Source organism: Schistocerca cancellata, chromosome 5, assembly GCF_023864275.1.
Source record: "Schistocerca cancellata isolate TAMUIC-IGC-003103 chromosome 5, iqSchCanc2.1, whole genome shotgun sequence".
Classification (NCBI taxonomy): Eukaryota; Metazoa; Arthropoda; class Insecta; order Orthoptera; family Acrididae; genus Schistocerca; species Schistocerca cancellata.
This window is the reverse complement of record NC_064630.1, coordinates 277,193,285-277,216,485: the sequence shown is the minus strand read 5'-3', so window position 1 is coordinate 277,216,485 and position 23,201 is coordinate 277,193,285. Positions and strand designations below refer to the sequence as shown.

At 44.0% G+C, this 23,201-nt stretch overlaps 1 protein-coding gene across 1 annotated transcript in view; it reads left to right on the top strand.

Moving 5' to 3' along the window:
* Nucleotides 1-23,201, top strand: part of LOC126188495 (sodium channel protein Nach-like) — a 122,701-nt gene that overhangs the window by 5,346 nt on the left and 94,154 nt on the right. The window contains exon 3 of the mRNA XM_049930099.1: nt 16,555-16,700. Coding sequence (XP_049786056.1) covers nt 16,555-16,700 — 146 coding nt within the window. The remainder of the gene's footprint in view (nt 1-16,554; nt 16,701-23,201) is intronic.

The following is a 23,201-nucleotide window of genomic DNA, read 5'->3' as shown; positions in this document are numbered from 1 at the left end:
AATTATTGCATTTATTAATTCATGGTTTCCGACAGATTTACTCCACAGGAAACCTTTTCACAGTCCAAGATCATGCTGTATGGTCCTTCCTGATACCTTGTTCTTCACATCATTTGCTTTCATATTCCGTATCAGGTTCTATATTGTGATACAGTTAATAAAGTACCTCTATTATCAGCTCTCCAGCCAGATTAAAGAGCATTATTCCTGTATACCATCTCTCTGACACTGTGTGGTTATTGCCTGCCATTCCACGACTGATGAAGAGCTGACGAAATTTTCGGGCACAGTTCGGTTTCACATATTTTCTGTTTGTGGTGCAGTGTTACTATATTGTTCTTTCGCAGTACAATATGTGACATAAAAGTGATTATATAAGGAAAGAGGACAGATTGTTTTCAATTACGTACGTATTTTTTACATCGTTATCTTTAATCCCCCTCGTTCTCGAACGTGTCTCCTACAGAAAAACAAAACTACCTAGCGCGACAACGAAACAGGTCATTCGTATTGAGATTGGTACTGTTCCCATAGCAAGGATAGAATTCCAGTGGGTGTGGGTGATGATGGATTGAGAGGCAATACACCAAAATTAAGACATCACTAAAGCATCCGTCCATTAGCACATTTCAAGAAAGTTTGAACACTTTACCAGCTCCCCTAAGTGAAGCTGCATTCAGAAATTTCCAAGCTTCTTTAACAGAACTAAAACACTGGAGCAAGCTATACAAAGATGATTGTAACTTCAGTCATGCTTCAGCAACTAGCATATAACCTGTTGCACTTATCTAGATATTAACTCAAATGGAATATACATAAAGCTCCAATAACAGATCTGCTACGTTTCTCTCTTTCTATATCAAACTTCGTCAGTTATGCGTTCGTCAGAAACTTTACATTCATTCAGATTCCCCAAAAACTGATACTATATCAGATATCATACTGTATCAGAAATATTTGCCACAGAGAACATTTCTTTCATGGTTAGTTAAGTTACCAACTCCCGGACCTTGTTGTCCAACAAACACAGTCAGTCCTTCCCCTTACTGACAACAAGGCACAAGAATTCAGATAACGGGCACGACCAGTACCACCGCATTAATTCAGATCGCACTTAGCATACTCAAGAAAGCAAAAGACTGCCGCCCACGAACGAAGGACAAACAACTACATATATATCGAATGACAGGAAAATTAACAGGCAATATGCCAATTAATATCAAGAATTTAGCGCCGGTGTCAGACACACAATTACAAGCACTTTCTCGCTCATTCAGCGCTCTGAGGGCTCAAAACTCCTTAAAATAGACTAAATGACTTATAAGAAAATGACAAGAAAACATCCATGAGTACGACGCACCCAGACTGTCCCCTTGTCTGAAGTTTAATCGCACATAAGCACGCCATCACATATAGATAGCCTTGTGTTTATTTAGTCTCCTATGCCACATGTAAATGTAGAAGTTCCACAAACTCCACAATTCCGCCGGCCAGAGTGGCCGAGCGGTTCTAAGCACTACAGTCTGGAACCGCGCGACCGCTACGGTCTCAAGTTCGAATCCTGCCTCGGGCATGGATGTGTGATGTCCTTATGTTAGTTAGGTTTAAGTAGTTCTAAGTTCTAGGGGACTGATGATCTCAGATGTTAAGTCCCATAGTGCTCAGAGCTATTCGAACCAATCCACAATTCCTATTACACATCTCGTTAAAACACAGAGTCTCTCCTTTACTCCGGCCAACTGTCCGCTGATACTGACAAAAAGCACGGTGAACATTCCACCACAGCATCACTGCTCTGTAGCCCGAACAACACATCGTCTCATTGGTGATCAAAACTCGAGACCAAATGGCCTCTTCCTGTTCCCGCCGAGTTCCGCGGCTGCCGCCGCAGCGCCCTCGTTCAGACACGGAAATCGCAGACTCGTGCAGCAGAGGCGCGACGCCACCGCGGCGGGAGATTTAAGCGGTGTTGCGGAGGGCAACGTCGATAACGGAACACCCTCCCACCATCCGATAAACTTTGAACTGGGGAGAGGGGGAGAGGAGAGAAGGAGATGAGAACCTAACACTGAAGCCTCGTAACAGGTCCGTCCAGTAGCGGTCATAGGTACATACAGGGTGTTACAAAAAGGTACGGCCAAACTTTCAGGAAACATTCTTCACACACAAAGAAAGAAAATATGTTATGTGGACATGTGTCCGGAAACGCTTACTTTCCATGTTAGAGCTCATTTTATTACTTCTCTTCAAATCAGCCTGACTTCAAACACTTCGTTACAGGAAATGTTCAAAATGTCCTCCGTTAGCGAGGATACATGCATCCACTCTCCGTCGCATGGAATCCCTGATGCGCTGATGCAACCCTGGAGAATGGCGTATTGTACCACAGCCGTCCACAATACGAGCACGAAGAGTCTCTACATTTGCTACCGGGGTTGCGTAGACAAGAGCTTTCAAATGCCCCCGTAAATGAAAGTCAAGAGGGTTGAGGTCAGGAGAGCGTGGAGGCCATGGAATTGGTCCGCCTCTACCAATCCATCGGTCACAGAATCTGTTGTTGAGAAGCGTACGAACACTTCGACTGAAATGTGCAGGAGCTCCATCGTGCATGATCCACATGTTGTGTCGTACTTGTAAAGGCACATGTTCTAGCAGCACAGGTACAGTGTCCCGTATGAAATCATGGCGGTGAATCGAGGAAGTACAGTACATACTGACGAAACTAAAATGAGCTCTAACATGGAAATTAAGCGTTTGCGGACACATGTCCACATAACATATTTTCTTTATTTGTGTGTGAGGAATGTTTCCTGAAAGTTTGGCCGTAACTTTTTGTAACACCCTGTATAAATGAGAGCAAGCCGTCACGATTATACTAGAGGATACCTTCAAACGTGCCACCACACCAGCGCCCAGTGCCCCAGCTTGTCTGGTTTCGAACTTCAGCGTGGCCTCTGCGTCTGTCAGAAGGCAGTCAAGGTACTCGTAACTAAGCACAAGAAGAAACCAAACCTAGCTTTACTTTCTGGCAGCTAGTACTGAACGCGCGGTTTATACTTTCTCACGGCTCTAACCTAGGACTCTCTTGGAACGGATTAACCTGTGTATTCTCTTACAAGTAAGGTAACCGGAATTACAAACCGCAGGATTGCTCCTGGCCCTCTACACCGGGGCAACAATTTCCCGATGACTTTGTCTGCCGTATTACTTGCGGCTTCAAAATTGCTGACCCACACTTTATCCACAAGACGAAATGAGGTCGCCCGTCTACCTGCGTTGTACCTACGCTCCGTCCGTTCATGGGCCAGCCTCAGATTTTGCTCATTCTTTTCCATCTTTCCCTCATTTGCGCAGTGTCGACATTTCTTGAAAGCAGGTCGCTAATGCTCCACAACTTGGACATTGCACTATTAGTCTTGTAGGAGAACATTACGTAGGCTGGGGTCTGTTTGAGAGCTTCGTAGGTGGAAGTGTTGAAGGCATAGGCCAACCAAGATAGTGATGCGTCCCACTTCGTATGGTTTTCGTCACGGTAAGCGGTTCACTCTTCCAGCGAGTGAGGGATTAGAGTAATACGTCGTGGTTGTGGTGTGACAAATGCCAGTATCAAAGCAGAACGCGCGGAGCCCTGAGGAACTGTAGGTTTGATCGTTGTCCGAGACAAGAATCCGACAGGAACCAAAATCCCCAAAAATGGCCTCCAGCGCCTTGATGGTTATTTCCGTGGCGGTTCCCTGCGTCAACCAACAGAAGCGCGTAGCGCATTAACGTACACCAGCATATAGTGATTGCCCTCACATGAGCGCGGAAGGGGACCGACATAATTCACTTATCTCCATTGTATATGCCGTTCAGTAATGTCAGATGCTAGTAATTCATGGCAGGAGTCGGAGAGGGGCTTACTCGCGATACAGATTTTACACGTCACAACCATGCATCGTATATCGTTATCCATGCCCTTTCACAGGAAATGTTCCCGTATTTTGGTTCAGGTCTTAAACACACCTAAGTGACCCCCTGCTGGTATCTCGTGGCAATATTTAAAGACACTGGGTATCAGTTCCATGGACAAAACAATTCGCTGCTCATCTTTTCCATTCACCGAGGTATACGATATGGCTCTCCAGAGAATGTACGATTTTATCTCCTCAACGCTATGGATCCGTTTTTTGATCCACCTTAACTCTTTACCGGCGTCCTGCTGCCCCTTTAGGTCACGAATTAAGCTAGGACACTCCGACAGCATCGCGCCCACTATTTCTACTGGACGCCCCTGTTCCAGGTCTTCTTCCACAGGAAACTCTTCGTCAACGAATATCCTATTTTACCTGGCGGCCACGACATTTTTGGGACCCCTCATTTGCTTAACGGTGAACTTAAAAGGTTACAAACATACTACCCACCGCTCTCTTCTTCCTGTCCGCTGCGGTCTGGCGAGCACCCAACTCAGAGCCTGATTATCAGTCTCCAGTAAAAAGGGCTGGTGCTCGACATACAGCAGGAACTTTTCGATGGCAAACAGTACTTCTAACACCTCCAGTTAGTAAACTGAATACTTCTTTTCAAGATCTGTAAACGGTTTGGAAGCATAAACGATGGGACGCTGTCCGCTTACACACTCCTGTAAAAGCGCAGCGGCTACCCTTATGGGTGAAGCTTACGTCTGAACAATGACCTCCTTATTAAATCGTGGCATCGCCAGAACAGAAGCAGCTGCTAACGTCGCCTTTAAACCATGAACGCGGCCTGCTGGGAGGATCCCTTCTCAAATTTACGGCCCTTCTTCCTGAGCTCATTCAGAGTAGCAGCAGTTTGAACCAAATTTAACTGACGCAAAGAGTTAGTCATTCCTACGAGATGGGAAACCTCTTTGACATTTCTCGGGCGGCGACATGAACGGATGGCTTTCGTACGCTCCAGATTCGCCCGAACCCTCCTGGCTGAGCGAAGTTCGCCTTCGACAGCTTAAAGATAAGGCCCAAGCGTCGGAGTCGCTCCAGAGCCTGCCTAACACGCAACAGATGTTGCTCAAAATTCTCGCTAAAATCGCATCATCCACGTAATGGTAGATACACTGGAAATTCAGCCTTGACAACACCCTATACACCTCTATCCAACATATGAGAGAGCACGGCAGAGCCTGTCGATAACCCAAACCGCACTACATTATATTCGTACAGATTCCAGTTGGTTCAAAATGCTCTGAGCACTATGGGACTTAACATCTGAGGTCATCAGTCCCCTAGAACTTAGAACTACTTAAACCTAGCCAACCTAAGGACAACACACTCATCCATACCCGAGGTAGGATTCGAACCTGCGACCGTAGAGGTCACGTGGTTCCAGACTGAAGCGCCTAGAACCACTCGGTCACACCAGCCGGCATTTCAGTTGGTAATGAAAGCAGTTATTGGATCTGATCTCTCGGCCAGTCGTACCTGATAATATGCTTGATTCAGGTCCAAGGTCATGAACACCATCGCCTTCTCCATCCATCGGGTAAGGGAATGCAGCTTTATCTTCTTGATGAGTGACCTATAATCCACAACTGGCAAAACTCCGTCTTGTCTTTTCCGTACTAGAAAAATCGGTGACGCATAAGGTGATTTAGGCGGCCTAATCACGTCTTGATTGTGCCTACCTCGGCTTTCAGCTGTTTCGTGTGAGGTGGCGAGAGTCGGTACAGAGTGGATCTTGTAACGCCGGAAATGCATATCCTCCTATTTCCATCTATTGCACTGCAAATTTGTTTCCTTATTTTGTCACCTGAAGACATGACATTTCTGTCTCTTTATATTTTGTAATTGTATTACTGTTTGTATATATATATATATATATACACTCCTGGAAATTGAAATAAGAACACCGTGAATTCATTGTCCCAGGAAGGGGAAACTTTATTGACACATTCCTGGGGTGAGATACATCACATGATCACACTGACAGAACCACAGGCACATAGACACAGGCAACAGAGCATGCACAATGTCGGCACTAGTACAGTGTATATCCACCTTTCGCAGCAATGCAGGCTGCTATTCTCCCATGGAGACGATCGTAGAGATGCTGGATGTAGTCCTGTGGAACGGCTTGCCATGCCATTTCCACCTGGCGCCTCAGTTGGACCAGCGTTCGTGCTGGACGTGCAGACCGCGTGAGACGACGCTTCATCCAGTCCCAAACATGCTCAATGGGGGACAGATCCGGAGATCTTGCTGGCCAGGGTAGTTGACTTACACCTTCTAGAGCACGTTGGGTGGCACGGGATACATGCGGACGTGCATTGTCCTGTTGGAACAGCAAGTTCCCTTGCCGGTCTAGGTATGGTGGAACGATGGGTTCGATGACGGTTTGGATGTATCGTGCACTATTCAGTGTCCCCTCGACGATCACCAGTGGTGTACGGCCAGTGTAGGAGATCGCTCCCCACGCCATGATGCCGGGTGTTGGCCCTGTGTGCCTCGGTCGTATGCAGTCCTGATTGTGGCGCTCACCTGCACGGCGCCAAACACGCATACGACCATCATTGGCACCAAGGCAGAAGCGACTCTCATCGCTGAAGACGACACGTCTCCATTCGTCCCTCCATTCACGCCTGTCGCGACACCACTGGAGGTGGGCTGCACGATGTTGGGGCGTGAGCGGAAGACGGCCTAACGGTGTGCGGGACCGTAGCCCAGCTTCATGGAGACGGTTGCGAATGGTCCTCGCCGATACCCCAGGAGCAACAGTGTCCCTAATTTGCTGGGAAGTGGCGGTGCGGTCCCCTACGGCACTGCGTAGGATCCTACGGTCTTGGCGTGCATCCGTGCGTCGCTGCGGTCCGGTCCCAGGTCGACGGGCACGTGCACCTTCCGCCGACCACTGGCGACAACATCGATGTACTGTGGAGACCTCACGCCCCACGTGTTGAGCAATTTGGCGTACGTCCACCCGGCCTCCCGCATGCCCACTATACGCCCTTGCTCAAAGTCCGTCAACTGCACATACGGTTCACGTCCACGCTGTCGCGGCATGCTACCAGTGTTAAAGACTGCGATGGAGCTCCGTATGCCACGGCAAACTGGCTGACACTGACGGCGGCGGTGCACAAATGCTGCGCAGCTAGCGCTATTCGACGGCCAACACCGCGGTTCCTGGTGTGTCCGCTGTGCCGTGCGTGTGATCATTGCTTGTACAGCCCTCTCACAGTGTCCGGAGCAAGTATGGTGGGTCTGACACACCGGTGTCAATGTGTTCTTTTTTCCATTTCCAGGAGTGTATATATATTTATGCATTTATGTTGGTTGTTTTGTGAATATTATTTGTATTTATACGCTAGGTCTGGCCTAGGGAAAACTATGCTATCGAACGAATACATCGATAGGTCGTGTGGAGAACCAAAGTGTTGAGGATCTTTGGTAGTGTTAACTCTGTCGCGTGGAGCGCGGGCAGAGGGGGATTCTGGCTGGGGTGGTGCATTGGAGCAGGTGTGTTGTGTGAAACTCCCGCGAGTTGCCGCGCTTTCGGGGTTTGGCAGCATGTATTGCGCTCGACTTGCTATGATAGTTTCTGATACGGTGTCGCGGACGGGAAGCATTAGCTGGCGCACATCAAGAGCCCGTTTCGCCTGGTGACCGTGTCGAGAAGGAGGCGCGCCAACATCCAGCTTCTGCAACAGCGACGGCCGACAATGAGTGACTGTCGCCACCTCCTCGATCGACGGCTTCAAACCTTCAATCAACCAACAAGGAAGACTGGAAGCACGTGAAGTTTTAGAACTGTATGGCAGACCTCAGCTTTTCAAACTGTTGCATCACAAAATTACAGCAACTTAGCATGAACCTTTGTTGCTCATTGTCCCAACTGCATTATCAAGCAGGGTCGCTTCCTTTTCCGGAATGAACCCGAGTGTCGTTGAAATTCAAACGCCAGCATCATTCGATTTCACTGCTTTAATTTCAAAGTTCAGTTAAGGTATTCATAGCTGGCCACAGTATTTAGATTACACAAGCACAAATTAAGAGTTACCGTATTTTAGCTTACCTGTGACTGCAGCTCAGCTTGGTGTTCAGAATCATTTAATTCAAGATCAAAGTTAAATCTCTTATTTCTAAATTGCGTAGATTCTAGCAGCTTTTGAAATGAATGTTGAGGCAGTCCAAGACTAACCGTATTTTACTGAATTTCGATGTGCTTCAGAAAGAAAGCTCACTATTAACTTTCAATTTTCCGGTTTTATTAATTCTTTTGCTAAATTAGGTCAGAGTGTAGCGAAATTTATTACTTCTGACAAACTTTCAGTTTTCACACTGCACGTGTCAACCTTCAGTTGCCACGCTTCTAGTGCTAATTATATGTGTAACAACCTTTCTTTTTCAGTTACTATAGTAATTGTCCTTAGGACTGGCGACCGTAATTTCCCCCAAATCTCAAATATCTAATTACCGCTAGTTAATTGTTAATGTAACGGCCACACATTTACTTTCTTTATTAACTTTACCCCTTTTCAAAATTAATTTTCACCTGTTTCATTAGCATTTTTCCTTTCATTTAGATGTAACCCTTTCCTCCCTCTTTACCGACAGATTAACTTCGGTGACGATTGCTTTTCCCAAATTTCCATTAGGTACACGCGGTTTAATTTTTCACTGTCATTAAGGTCGATAAGTGAGAGGGAGGTTACAACCTGACTGGAATTTATCGGTCAGCTTGGTTCCGTACTCCCCCCCCCCCCCCCCCAAATATCTCTCCCAGCCGATCGGATACCAAATCCCGGAACTCTTCACATAATTCACGAATTCTCTGACGTTGTTGCGCATCGAGGTGCTGAAGTGTGGAACCACTTATCTTAGTTCCACTTTCCCCTCCTGCTATTGCTGTCCTTCTTTCCTATGCAGCTAAATGGTGATGGCAGAAGTGAAAAGTACGATGCTCACTACCGAAGCCGAAATAATATTTACCTTTCCTCCAATCTGGGGTCAGACCTACCTGATAAATAAAATCGGACTCGAGGATTATCGGTACAGTCAGATAACGTGCATCTCTCATACCTATCTTCGAAGTGAAATTTTGTATTCCAACCTTGACCCGAACGCTTCTTATCAATATCATATTCCTAGAATAGGCCACCTTTATAGTCTCTTTATACCAAGTGTCACTCATCAAACTAGACGGGCTACTGGAATCCAATAAGGCACACTGGGGTCCTCATTAAGACTAACACACGCAAACGGCACCCTATACCCTTATGTGGTTATGATGCACCTACAGAATTTCGTTTATCTAGCCAGGCCCCGCTTCTTATGTCAGAAGCTCCCTCCGCCACGAGGGAGAGTACAGTCTCTCCTCAAGTGTCCTTGCTGCTGGCATCTATAACAGCGAGGCTGATCTCCGTAGCCCCATGTACTTGGCCTTACTTCTTTCCACAGTTCCCTACCATCTACATTAGCACCACTTCGCGTTCTGTCTTCTTGCCTAACAGCTTGCCCCAAAGCGATCAGTTCATTGTTTAAAATCGAATGGTCTACTGCAGAAGGTAAACTGAGATCTGTCAAATGCGTGCCCACTAATATGTTTTCAACAATCTGCTCTTCATTAAAAAATAATAAGAAAACACGCACGGCCCTGCGTAGTCTCATCACTTCATTCTCAAATAACTCGTCGTTCTTTTGCACCACATAATATTCCATACTAATCAACTCACGACGTGCGCGAGACGACAAAAACCTCTCGCAAATGTCGCATCTAGATTCAGTAAACGAAGGTTGGTTTCTGACTGCCTGTCGCACTAGATTCTCCAGTCTGCCAGAAACCACTGGGACTAGCAAATCATATAACCGATTGCTAGGAAAACGTAGCCACTCAGCACGTTCTTGCTGCGCCAATAGATAACTCAGTGTGCAATAAACTTTGTCTGCCTGATTAATTTAATACTAGCATCATGGAACATTCTCTGGAATTCTCTCATATTCTCCGTATGGCTTTTCTGCTCATTATTTACTATCCCCTCAACCTTCTCCCGTGATAGCTTTCATCTCCTGGACCCTGTTTAATGATTCATTCATCAGGTGCTCTATATCATCATTAAGAGGTTTAATTACCAGGTCCCCTAACTGCTGAATTCCGGCCATTCGTTCTTATAATTGCACCTGCAACAGATGACAAACCTCCTCCCGCACATTGACACTACGCAAATCGGCAACCATATTGATATAATGTAGCACTCGCGCCCTCAAACTACTTACTTGAGCCCGAGACGGCTCAGCCCCATCTAAAAACACCACCAATGAAAGAAGCTCAGCCAATGCAGCAGCAATGCATGTGGCAGCGGCACTCACTATCTCGGCAATGTTACCGTCCGCTCAGGTAAGCTCCGCGTCAACTCGGTCACAAGCCCGCTTTCGTCCTCACACCTGACGACCAACTCCTAACGCAGCTGATCTCTCTGGAGATCCGCAACGCGGGTCATCTCCCTTGGTGCCATCCAAAAAACAATGGACACAAGTAGCAAATGCGAATACTACCCACCTGATACAGTATAACTGCAAGACTCAATTTAAAAAAAAAAAACAGCCATTTTAAAAAATTATTTCTTTAGTCCAGTAAGTATCCCCTCTCACCAATCCAGAACCACGCTCTGCCACTAGGGTGTAGCATGGATAGAATCCTAATGGGTGTGAGTGGTGAAGCGTTGAGACGGAATAAACCAAAATTTAGACATCAACAAAAACATTTATTAAAATCCGACCATCAGCACATATCAAGAACTAGCTCCCCTAAGTGAATTTGCATTTGGAAAATTACCAGACTTCTAGCAAAATTTAAATACTGGAGCAAGCCAAACACAAATGATCATAACTTCAATTATGGTTCAGCAACTGGCGTATAAACTGTTACACTTACCTAGACATTTACTCAAATGGAATATACATAGAACTCCAATAACAGATCTACTACATTTCTCTCTTTCTCTGACAAACCTCGTTAGTTATACGTTCATCAGAGACTTTACATTCATTTAGATTCCTCAAAAAATTAAATAATTGAAACTACAGCAGAAACATTTGGAACAGAGAACATTTCTTTCACGTTTAGTTAAGGTAGCAAATCCCGGTCCTTGTTGTCCAACAAACACACTTACTTTTCCCCTTACTGCCAACAAGCTAACGGGTACAACTAGAGACACCGGGCTAATTCAGGTCGCACTTAATGCAGTCAAAAACACAATGGAATCTCGCGAATAAACGAAGAACAAATAAGTTGTGAAACGGCCACATGCCACCAACAATTTTTAAGAGGCAACCTGCCAATGAATATTTGTCAAGAATATAGAGTGTGGTGTCAAGCCAGGCAATTACAAGCACTTCCTAGCACACACTCAGCGCTCCTTCGGCTCAAAATTTAACATAAATAAATACGACTCCCTAAACTAAACGAAGCCGGTTATAAGAAAATGACATTAAACATCCATGGATACCAAGTGCCCAGACTGACCCTTTGCCTGAAGTTTAATCGCACAAGATAAGCACTCCTCAAATACAGTTAGCCTTGCGTTCATTCACTTTCCTATGCCAAATGTAAAAGAAGAAATTCTACAAACTCCGCAATTAGTATTCCACACCTCCTTACAACACACAGTATCTCCTTTACTCCGGTCAGTTATCTGCTAATACTGACAAAAGCCCCGTGAAGATTCCATCAAAGCAGCACTGCTCTGTAACCCGATCAACACATCCTCCCCTTGGTGTTCAAAACTCAAGACCGATAGATCACCTTGCAGGAAATTTAAGCGGTGGCGTGGAGCGTGACTTTGTTAACGGTACAGTACTTCCAGTTTAGAAAGAGCATTGTTTAAAACTTGATGAAGAGTCGGTTGGTGGGTCAAAGGGAGTACTGTCTTCTTTTGTCAAAACGGATACAAAACAAATTTACATTTATTTTTATTTTGGGTGAACATGTTAAGGAAAAAAAATGAATGCAGATATAAAAAATGGCTAAATATTATGGAACAACTTTTGACAGCACTCCCGATGGAAGTAGAATTGAACAGATGAGCTAAATAATTAACTACTTCAACATAGAAGACGATATTGTGAAAGTTCGAATTTTTCATTTATTTATTTATTTTTTTTTTAATATATACCCGAAGCTACGTTCAGTCCCTGTGCAAATCATTCCTTAAATCTTTATAGAGTTCACGAATTTTGTGTTCCCTCTGGTGTTTCCTGTTCTCTAACTGTAGAGAAATTATATTCAAACTCCACGTTATCTAAATCTAGATGAAAATGTTTGTTTTTGGAAGATATTAACATCCATCCAAGGCAAGTTTCGCTGCCCCCGGCCTCTGACGTGCTTAGACCACCGTTGCTCCCATGTTGTCCTCGGCAAGAAGTTCTTGTCTTATGGCGTACCATTCCTTAACCGGCGTCGCTCACAACTGCTGGATGCAGTGGATGTGCTGCAGTATATCGCACCAACGCTTCAGAACGCGTGTTCGATAGGATTTAAGTCGGGGGAACGGGCAGGTCAGTCCATTCTCCTCTCGTTCCCAGAACTCCACCTGCGCTGTTCGATGCTGTCGCGCATTGTCATCCATGAAAAATGGTTCAAATGGCTCTGAGCACTATGGGACTTAACATCTGTGGTCATCAGTCCCCTAGAACTTAGAACTACTTAAACCTAACTAACCTAAGGACATCACACACATCCATGCCCGAGGCAGGATTCGAACCTGCGACCGTAGCAGTCCCGCGGTTCCGGACTGCGCGCCTAGAACCACTAGACCACCGCGGCCGGCAATCCATGAAAGTGAAGTCGAAGTGAGCGATAGAAAATGAAACGAAGCTTGCCGCTCTCCCCATTTATCGCTGCTCCATATCTGAGGCCATATATTCGACTCGGCGAGCAACAGTTTGAAGCGATACAGTTATTTTTTCAATTTTTTTTTCCGTGAGGTGTGTTGGACAAATACAAGCCGCCGATTCGACCAGGTAATCCTTGATGAGATTCCTAACTGCAAATGGTTTCCCTTCCTTCACAATTCTCAGCGAGCATTTGTAACTTCCGCGCAAACTTTGCCCACTTGTTTCCTGCTCCTACCGCGGCAAAAAAACTTTACTATTAATTTTGTACAATCATATTTTTAAAACACTTATCATTTTAACAATTAATTGTTTCATTCATTGAAACCCAAATAAAAACCTAACAGTCCGCAGCTCGTGGTCGTGCGGAAGCGTTCTCGCTTCCCGCGCCCGGGTTCCCGGGTTCGATTCCCGGCGAGGTCAGGGATTTTCTCTGCCTCGTGATGACTGGGTGTTGTGTGATGTCCTTAGGTTAGTTAGGTTTAAGTAGTTCTAAGTTCTAGTGGACTGATGACCATAGATGTTAAGTCCCATATCGCTTAGAGCCATTTGAACCATTTGAGCCAAAAACCTAACAAAAGAAGATTGGTTTTAGTGCGTTTTACCTCAGTTCCTCTCAAAAGCGGTCATAGACGCTAGCAAGGACAGCGAAATGTGGTCGCAAAATAAATTTTTATCTATTGGAATATTTGCGTTTTAATTAATTGAAAACATATCAAACTACAACTCATGTTTTCCCATCCATCAAAACACAAATACACAAAAACAAAGAATGACCCTTAATGACACTTTGCTGTCCGAGAGAGCGTTGGTGTCGGCTTTTCAGAAAGTGGCAAAGAATAACGCACCTGAAACTTTTTCTTATGTCTGTGCGAAGCGATTTAATGCAACTCAAATATAAAAATTAACGGAAAAGAAATGTTCCTTGTTGCTGACAATCTGACACTCGATAACTGGCACAATGCTAAGTGACATATCAGATTATAAAATATAGTCTTATTTATGATCTTTACAAATAACAAAGAGTCATACGAAACACTTCACTGTAATACTGCTTCAAATTGTCTTTCAGTTCTTCAAGCTTCGACTGGCGTTCCTCTTGCGACAAATTTTCGAACTAATCTTTGTGACAGGTATTAGAGTGCCGTTCAATAGAGTACTTTTTTTTAAATACATGAGGTTCCGCTGATATAATAAGCATTTGGAATGATTTTCGACAGTAATACAAAAGAAATTAATTTCCCACTCGGATTTAAAAAGTGCGGACGCACAGCTCCTCCTTTTACTTGTCTGCTGCTGTTGCCCATCATATCGAGCCACTGTAACTTTACGACTATTAGCTGACGGCTTTGTGTCGCATCAATGCTTTTGACCGCCGTTGGCGCGGCGGTCTGTCTTCCGTACGAAGCTCCCGCATACAGCGGCATGGCGTGGTGTGGCGGGTTGACCGCGCGGTCAGCTAAGCGACACGGCTCGGCCACAGCAACAACATACGAATTCTTAGGGGCGCTGGCCTCGGGCGAATGCGGCCGCTAGCGCCCCAGGGGCACAATTTGGACGAGCCTGGCCTAGACGTCAATACGCCCAAGGGGCATTATTCCTCCCCACATCATAACAGCTGGACCACGAAAACTCCTTACCATTCTCCTAGCCAGCATGGCAGCACGTTGCAGAGAACGCGCTGCCATTCGTGGTGATAACTCACCCTGGTTCAAAAAATGGTTCAAATGGCTCGGAGCACTACGGGACTTAACATCTGGGGTCATCAGTCCCCTAGAGCTTAGAACTACGTAAACCTAACTAACCTAAGGACATCACACACATCCATGCCCTAGGCAGGATTCGAACCTGCGACCGTAGCGGTTGCGCGGTTCCAGACTGTAGCGCCTAGGACCGCTCGGCCACTCCAGCCAACTCACCCTGGTATTATAATAAACGTGTCCAGCCTTTCTATTTTACGGGGAATCGGTGATTTCCATGAAATCATTGTCTTTGAATAAAAGTGTCATTGCCTATTTCTTTGTTATTTTCTGCACTATAGTATAGTGGTTCTTCCTATATACAGATCAAGTTTCATCGACGCTTTGCAGTGACACCTTATAAGAATGTTACTTTCATCCGTAAGTTTTGCACGCCAGTGTACTAGTTTGAATAGGTACTTCCGCTTCTTCCGTTTTTTAGCTTCTCTCATTCACACAAGGCAAAACTGCATCTCCGAAACAATGTTCTTCATTGAAGGTCACCCATTTAGGAGGGTCATCGTGCTAAGTTGTAAGGTAGAAATTTGAGGCTGTTAGCTTATACACTGAATATCGTGTAGGGTCCCCGCGAGCACGCAGCAATGCCGCAACACGACGTGACATGGAGTAGACTAACATCTGAAATAGTGCTGGAGGGAATCGACACCATGAATCCTGCAGGGCTGTCCCTAAATACGTAAGAGTACGACGGGGTGGAGATTTCTTCTGAATAATGCGTTGCAATGCATCCAGTACATGCTCAATAATGTACATCTCTTGGGAGTTTGGTGGCCAGCGAAACTGTTTAAACTCAGAAGAATGTTGCTGCAGCCACTCTGTAGCAATTCTGGACGTGTGGGATGTCGCATTGTCATGCTGGAGTTGTTCAAGTCTGTCGGAATGCACAATGGACATGAATGGCTGCAGGTGATCAGACGTGTCACCTGTCAGAGTCGTACCTAGACCTATCAGGAGTCCCATATCATTCCAGCTGCCTACGCGCCACACCTTTACAGAGCCTGCACCACTTTGATGAGTCCCTGCTGATATGCAGGGTTGATTGATTCACGAGGTTGTCTCCAGACCCGTACATGTCCATCCGCTCGATACAATTCGAAACGAGACTCGTCCGACCAGGCAACCTGTTTCCAGCCATCAACAGTCCAATGTCGGAGTTGACGGGCCCAGGCGGGACCTAAAGCTTCATGTCGTGCAGTCGTCAGGGGTACACAAGTGGGCCTTCGGCTCCGAAAGCTCATATAGATGATGCTTCGTTGAATGGTCCGCACGCTGACACTTGTTGAAGGTCCAGCATTGAAATCTGCAGCAATTTGGAGAAGGGTTGCACTTCTATCACGTTGAACGATTCTCTTCAGTCGTCGTTGGTCCCGTTCTTGCAGGATCTTTTTCCAACTGCAGCAATGTCGGTGATCTGATGTTTTACCGAATTCCTGACGTGCACGGCACACTCTGAAATGGTCGTACGGGAAAATACCTACTATTCATCGCTACCAAGGAGATGCTGTATTCCATCGCTCGTGCACCAACTATAACATCACGTTCAAATTCACTTAAATCTTGATAAGCTGCCATTGTAGCAGCAGTAAGTGGTCTAACAACTGCGCCAGACACTTGGTTTATACAGGCGTTGCCGACCGCAGCGCCGTATTCTGCCTGTTCACATATCTCTGTGTTTGAATACGCATACCTATACCACTTTCTTTGGCGAGTCAGTGTAATTTGTATGTTGTAATGCAAGACTAATAGTTGGAAACGGGTAGCGTTTCTTAAAGGACGTTATGGCTAAGGTAGGATGTTGATTACTGTTTTCATTAGGTAACATGGATAAGCTACACCTGGATGAGCTTCTCTTACTCAGTTTTCTGGGTGGAGCTATGTGTTTTAAGATTAGTAGAAGAATGTAATGAAGTTGAACTGAATAAATCAGTGACGACAAGTGTCTTGGTTAACAGACGCTGCCCAGGATCGACGACGTGTTCTACGAGTGCTTCTGGCAGGGCCACATCAACAACTGCTCCAACATGTTCTTCCTGCAGCGCACCGAAGCCGGCTTCTGCTACGGTTTCAACTCACTCGCCGCGGAGAACACGAGGCAATGGTGAGATGCTTGTGTACCTTCCATTGTGTTATCTGGATAGAACTGCCATCCATTTAATCTTCCCTCTGAGCAGATTTGCTATTCATGTAGAGCACGTTTCTTGGCTGGTTTTCACTAGTCTTTTAATTTGTCAACTTATACACCTTTTTTAAAGTCTTTACGAAACACATCATATTTCAGTTCAATTTTTATGTGACTACAGAAAGTTCTGACATAGCAGTCCTTTAGAGTAGTTAAGGGGAACGACCAGGGCATATTCCAAAGTCCGTTTTAAACTTTCAGGCAATTCAATTGTAATTTCCAGTATATTGATGGATCACTTTATGGAAAAGAAATATGGAAGGGCTGTTCACCAAACGGCATTGCAGACAGCGTGGTGCGTCAACGTAGACAGACTACATCGCACAAAAACTAATACTATTGAACAACTGTATTGGTTTGCTTTCTGTGGCAGCACGTGATTGGCATGCTGTTATTGTTGATACCAGACTCCGACATTTAGAAACCCTAAATTCTAGGCTGAGTTAGTTCTCAACATATCTTTTGTCATCGCCTTGTGTATACAGCATCTGGTTTGATCCTATTGGCTGCCAGTGTGCACGGAATACAATCACCTCCGGTTGGCGTGCCCGGTAATTTGTAAATCAGGCGTTACGTTTCTCATGTGTTGAGGCCGGTAGCTGTGCCCTGTCTTCGAAGTCTCCGCGACGTCATATTTCAACAAGATAATACTAGACCGCATATTTCCCCAGGTCGATACGGAGGATGTTCGACTATTATCCTGATCGGCCCCTCTCTAGATCTCTCATCCACTGAAAACATCCGGTCATGGGTTGCTAAGAGAATGCAACGCCACACTCGTCACCCATTATGAGTGCTGGATTCTGACGTGGAGTTGAAATAGCATGCAATAATGTTCCCAAGTCTGTCATCCAAGTTCAGTTCCACTCTATTTCCAGCCTATTTAGAGCCACTGTTGCTGCCACATCCGACACCTCCGTATGCTAAATTACGCAAGTCACCTACGGTTTTAATATGTCTTTCCTCCCATATACACAATAAATAAAATTTATCATTCCTTATGTTACAAATTTAATGATAGGTAATATATTAATGCAACTCTAATCAGGAGCCACAAGGAATAATTAATGTCCAATTATCTTAGATCTAGACTAAAGCAGATAGTTATTTAAGAACCTTGTTTGTATCAAAATTCCAACTGGCAGTTCACAAGCTTGTTTAAATTTCCACGGTGATTAGAAGCAACCTAAAACGCTTGTAAGGATGTTGCAGCGGAGGTTGTACTGAGAAATAATGGTTATGAAAAAACTTCGATAAGTTGCGGCGTTTCCGAGCTACTTGGCATCGGAGTTAGCCAATCAGGTCATTGCGCGCGCGAATTCTGGCAGCCTGCCAGAGGTGCTGTTGCCAAACGTGTTCTGTACTGCACATAATGCTCGCGTAGCGTGGTTTTTAAGAGGCATTCATAACATACGAATGTCGTCAGTCGATTGGAAGTAATTCGTTGGCGAAATGACTTCGATCATTATTTGTATGCAATTAATTTCCTTAAATGTAATTTTTTTAATTTCTACTCATTTTAACGTCATTTTAATCGCCGTAGTAAAGTTTCATTTCTCTTTAAATGTCTCTTCCTGTCATTGATTTACTTATTGGAATCTTTATGCAAGTGATTTAAATTATTTTTATTTGTGTATCACAGTATTGAAACATTTGAAATTGCCGACTTATAGGCTAAAAACCAAAATACGAAATAATCTATTTATTCTGGCTGTGCAAGGGCATCAAAATGTATTTTATGCTATAAAATACATGAATGTTGTGGTTGGTAATCGTCATATTAACATCTAAAAGGCAAGTTCTTGTTATACTATGGATAAAGTAACGCAGATGAAGATGTAAACTAAGCGTGGCCTATAAGTAAAACGGAAATTAAGTGCCAATGAGAAATAGAAATAATGCGTGCAGCAACATCGATTAAAACATAAGATGTTAAAACGAAAGCATTGAAATCCACGTTAATGGATAAAAATAAAGAAAATTGTATGAAAAAGATCACAAATGAAAAAGAATGATAGGAAGTAACAGTGAGAGCAAATGTGAAAGTACACACGGTGATTGCAACGATGTGACAAAGGAATAGAAATGAAAACCATATTTAAACTACGTAATTGAATAAACGTGATTATCAAAATAATTTCGATAGATTCGCACCCACTACGTTCTGATGGTAAACAATATCCCTTTACCACTACACCACTACGCTACGAATGTGTGGGGAAGTTTTTATTAAAAAAAAAAACAAAAAAAGGCACTAGGATACTATCCCCGGGCACCTCATCTTGTTACTCAACTGCCAAAAATTTTACAAAAATAGGGAAGGGTAATGATAATAATGAAGCAACAAGTACAAAATTTTCTCAATTCATTCACGTTACAACAAAATGATCAAGAACTAAAAGTAAAAGATTGAAATTATCCTCGCAAGAAGGTCTTCGGCGGTGCCTACTAGGGTCGCGTAGATAATTTTCTTCGCATGCCCCCCACAGACAAAAATCTAAAGGGGTAAGATCTGGTGAAAGAGGTGTCCAGACAACTGGACCCCCATCCACCTCTGCGGATACAACGCACCTAAACGCTCCCGTACCGCAACAACGAACTGCGGCGGAGAAACGTATTCTACATACAATGGAAGGATGTATATGTTACAGTAAAAGTAAGATAATTGGTAAATCCTAGAGTTAACCGGTGAAACCTAAGATTTACCATCGAGGTGTGGTAAAAGTCCGAAATTTCTTATTATATGCATAGATTTCGAACTTTTACCGAGAGATATTGGTAAATCTTAGACTTATACAAGCTGGATCGAAGACTCACGCCTCCGCCGTGCAGGTTCAGAGAAGTTCCATTGTTGCAATTTTGTGTTAAGATACGTTTCTTTTTTGGCAGTTATGAGTTCTCAGTCCGCTCACTGCTGCGTAGTTTCAGTCAATGTCGAGCATCATGCGTACGGTCTTCTCGTTCCAGTGGTGTTTCCTCTGCAGCTTTGCATCAGAATGAGTTATGTTATGCGTAACATGTTTTACGAACTTTAAAGTGAATCAGTGAATTCTCCAAGAAGAAGGACAACAATTTTTATGTAACTGCTGAGCAATATAACATTCTGTTAAGTGAAGTGAAAAATGCAAAAATCTCTTCCAATAAAAATTCTGTTCACTACAGACGTTTCATATGATATGATGTTCTCAACATCGAAGGCGAAGAGCAACGCATAGGACCGCTGCCCGCTGGAAAAGAGGACTTCGTTATTACGTTGGTTTTGATGAACTCAAACGAGAAATGCAACACCTGGAAACTGTCCTGAGGAGCAATGGGTACTCCACAAATTATATTAGAAGTGTAACTGAGCCAAACACTCGGCGAAGTAAGGAACCTTAAAAAGAAATGTCGGGTACGGCCTTTCTGCCATACATTCCCAGAGTGACGGACAGAATCGGCCGTATATTGCGCAAACATGGCGTAAAGACGATTTTCAAACCAACAAGGAAGATCAAAGAGTGTCTTAGGTCGGCGAAGGAGAAAAGAGACCCACTTGCAATGCCGGGAATATACCGCATACCATGCACATGCGGAAAAGTTTATGTCGGAATGACTGGACGATCCATTAACACCAGGATCAAAGAGCATAAGCGACATTGCAGGTTGGGGCAGGTGGAGAAATCAGCCGTGGCAGAGCATGCACTGAATGAGACCGACCACGTAATAAAATTCGCCGACACGGAAGTTCTGGCTGTAGAGAACCACTATCACACGCGCTTGTTCAGAGAAGCTGTAGAGATACAAAAACACGCGAACAGTTTGAACAAGAAAGAGGAAAGCCTTAAGGTAAACGGATCCTGGCTTCCCGTACTGCAGCGAACGGCCGTCGCAGGTAGCAAGAGGAGAACCGCACCGGAAATGACCGCGGAGAAGCCCTCGGACGTTGGCGCGCCAGGTACATATAGTCTGTGGCCGCGAGCTCGCTTCCAGTTCACCACCGGCAATGGAGGGTGAAGCTTTGACAATGCCAGCCACTCGTGCTGGCGAAACGTCAGAAAAATCATTAGATGAACGTCGGCCGAAGAACCCGAGACAGAAGCCAATAGGCAATTTGTCAACAAGTGGCCACGAAAGCCTCAACAATTTTGTTTTGATGAACTGTTTAACGTACTACATGAGACCCACGTTGCTACAGGCCATGGCGGCCGAAAACGGATGTTTGTGGAACTGAATCGTAAGTCCAAGAATGTAACTGCTGAATCAATCGTTATTTGAGATTATGTGAACCATGTCAAAAACAGCAAAAAACATTGAAAAGTGATTTAGTGAAACCTATCATACACAGTGAAATGAATTCACGATGCCAAATTGACTTGATCAACACGCAGGCAAACCCAGACAATAAGTCGAAGTTCATACTTGTATACGAAGATCATTTGAGAAAATTTGTTATCTTCCGCTCACTAACTTCAAAAAGGGCTGATGAAGTAACATTTCATCTTTTGAACATTTTTACCACCTTTGGTGCCCCAAATATCCTTCATTCTGATAATGGTGGAGAGTTTTGTAACCAAGTCATTCAAAGTTTATGTGGGTTATGGAGTGACATAAAGATAGTTCACGGGAAGCCAAGGCACAGTCAGTCTCAGGGATCAGTCGAAAAGGCAAATCAAGATATGTTATCAATTTTCAAAGAAACAATTGAAACTTTAAAGTGGTCTGAAGGGCTGAGGTTCGTGCAAGCAATGAAAAATGGGGCTTATCATGAAGGGATGGCTGAGGTTCGTGCAAGCAATGAAAAATGGGGCTTATCATGAAGGGATCAGATGTTCACCATCTGAAGCCATGTTTGGGGTTCCAATGAAAATGAGCATGGTGAGCTCAGTTGTTCCAAGTGATTTAATAAAAAATATAAACACTGAAAAAGACTTGGAAACAATGTTAAACACCAATTTCACTGACTCACAGGAAATTGAAAATGACGGCAAAGGAATAGATGCCAGTGAATCAAGTAGTGGAACAGAGGGAACGGATGTAGAAAGGTGCAGCAGGTGGGGAAGCACCAGAGACACAGGATTTGACGACGGTTAACAACGAGACACCGGCACCAGCTGATGGTTGTGACGAGACCCTGACGTCTTCCAACAGTGTTAATAAAGTGAAACGGATTCGAGAAGCTGCCAAAGAAGGTCTTCAATTGCAGGCAAAGAAAATAAAAGGAGCCTCATGTAACAAAATTCCAAAACCTTCAGTTGGCCAGAATGTGAGAATTAAAGTACCGGATGTAGACAGGACAAAAATTGATGCAAAATCTATAATAGCACTAGTGATAGATATTCAGGATGACGAATTTTATCAGCTTGGTACCAAAGCTGGTAAACTGTAGTGATTGTACACAAGAAACAAATTTACATTGTGAAAGAAAAATTTTATCAACGTCGAAGAAGTACCAAAGAAGAAATTAGTCTGCGAAGAGTGGTTGTCAAACAATCTTTTGTTGGAGGACAAGGGTTCAAAAAGTGCAATTGCTTAAAAAAATTGTTCAACTAAAAAATGCTTGTGTAAATCGTCTTCCATATTGTATAACACGAAATGCTATAATAGTAAGCCTTGTAACAAAAAAATATGGAATGTTGCTCATTATAATCAGATTGGAATGGACGAATGATTAAGATTCATACATTTACAATAAATACAAACTATTTCAATAAATTGCTAAGCCAATTTTTTTAATGAATACTGTTCAACCAGTTGGTGTGGGTACATCCTAAGATTTACCAACGTCTCTTGGTAAAAGTTCGAAATATACGTATATAATAAGAAATTTCGGACTTTTACCACACCACAATGATAAGTCCTAGGTTTCACCAGTTAATTACAGGATTTACCCACCACATTACTTTTACAGTAACATATACATGAAACGGTAAATACGTTCGACCCTTTAAATGAGGAGGAGGTAGGACGGGATACAAAGAACAGTTGTCTATGATACCTGACGCAGTATTTCCGCCAAACATACGCTGGTATGACTTCACATATGAGCCATGCATATTTTCGTTATACCAAATGTGGCTGCTTCGAAAGTTGAATGGCCATTTCCTGGTGAAAGAGGCATATTCTGGTCTCCTTTCGAAATCTGGAATTGCGATGCATTGATTTAAGGGCTACAGGGAATACGGATTCCGAGAAGAATAGTCCTCTTTCAGCAGATCTTGCACTTTCTGTAGGTGGAACAGAAATAGGTTTTCGTCGTTTAGAACGTACGTTATTACAGCGTGCGAAACCTGTGCGACTAACAAACGGATACATTTTACGGTGTTTAGTTTTCAGATATTACTTAAGAACATCGTATTAGCTTCATTTCCTCCCCACAAATTATCAGTGGCCCTTGAGCTGGTAGTGGGATTTTCAACAATCATATCAAGAATGTTTTCTTCA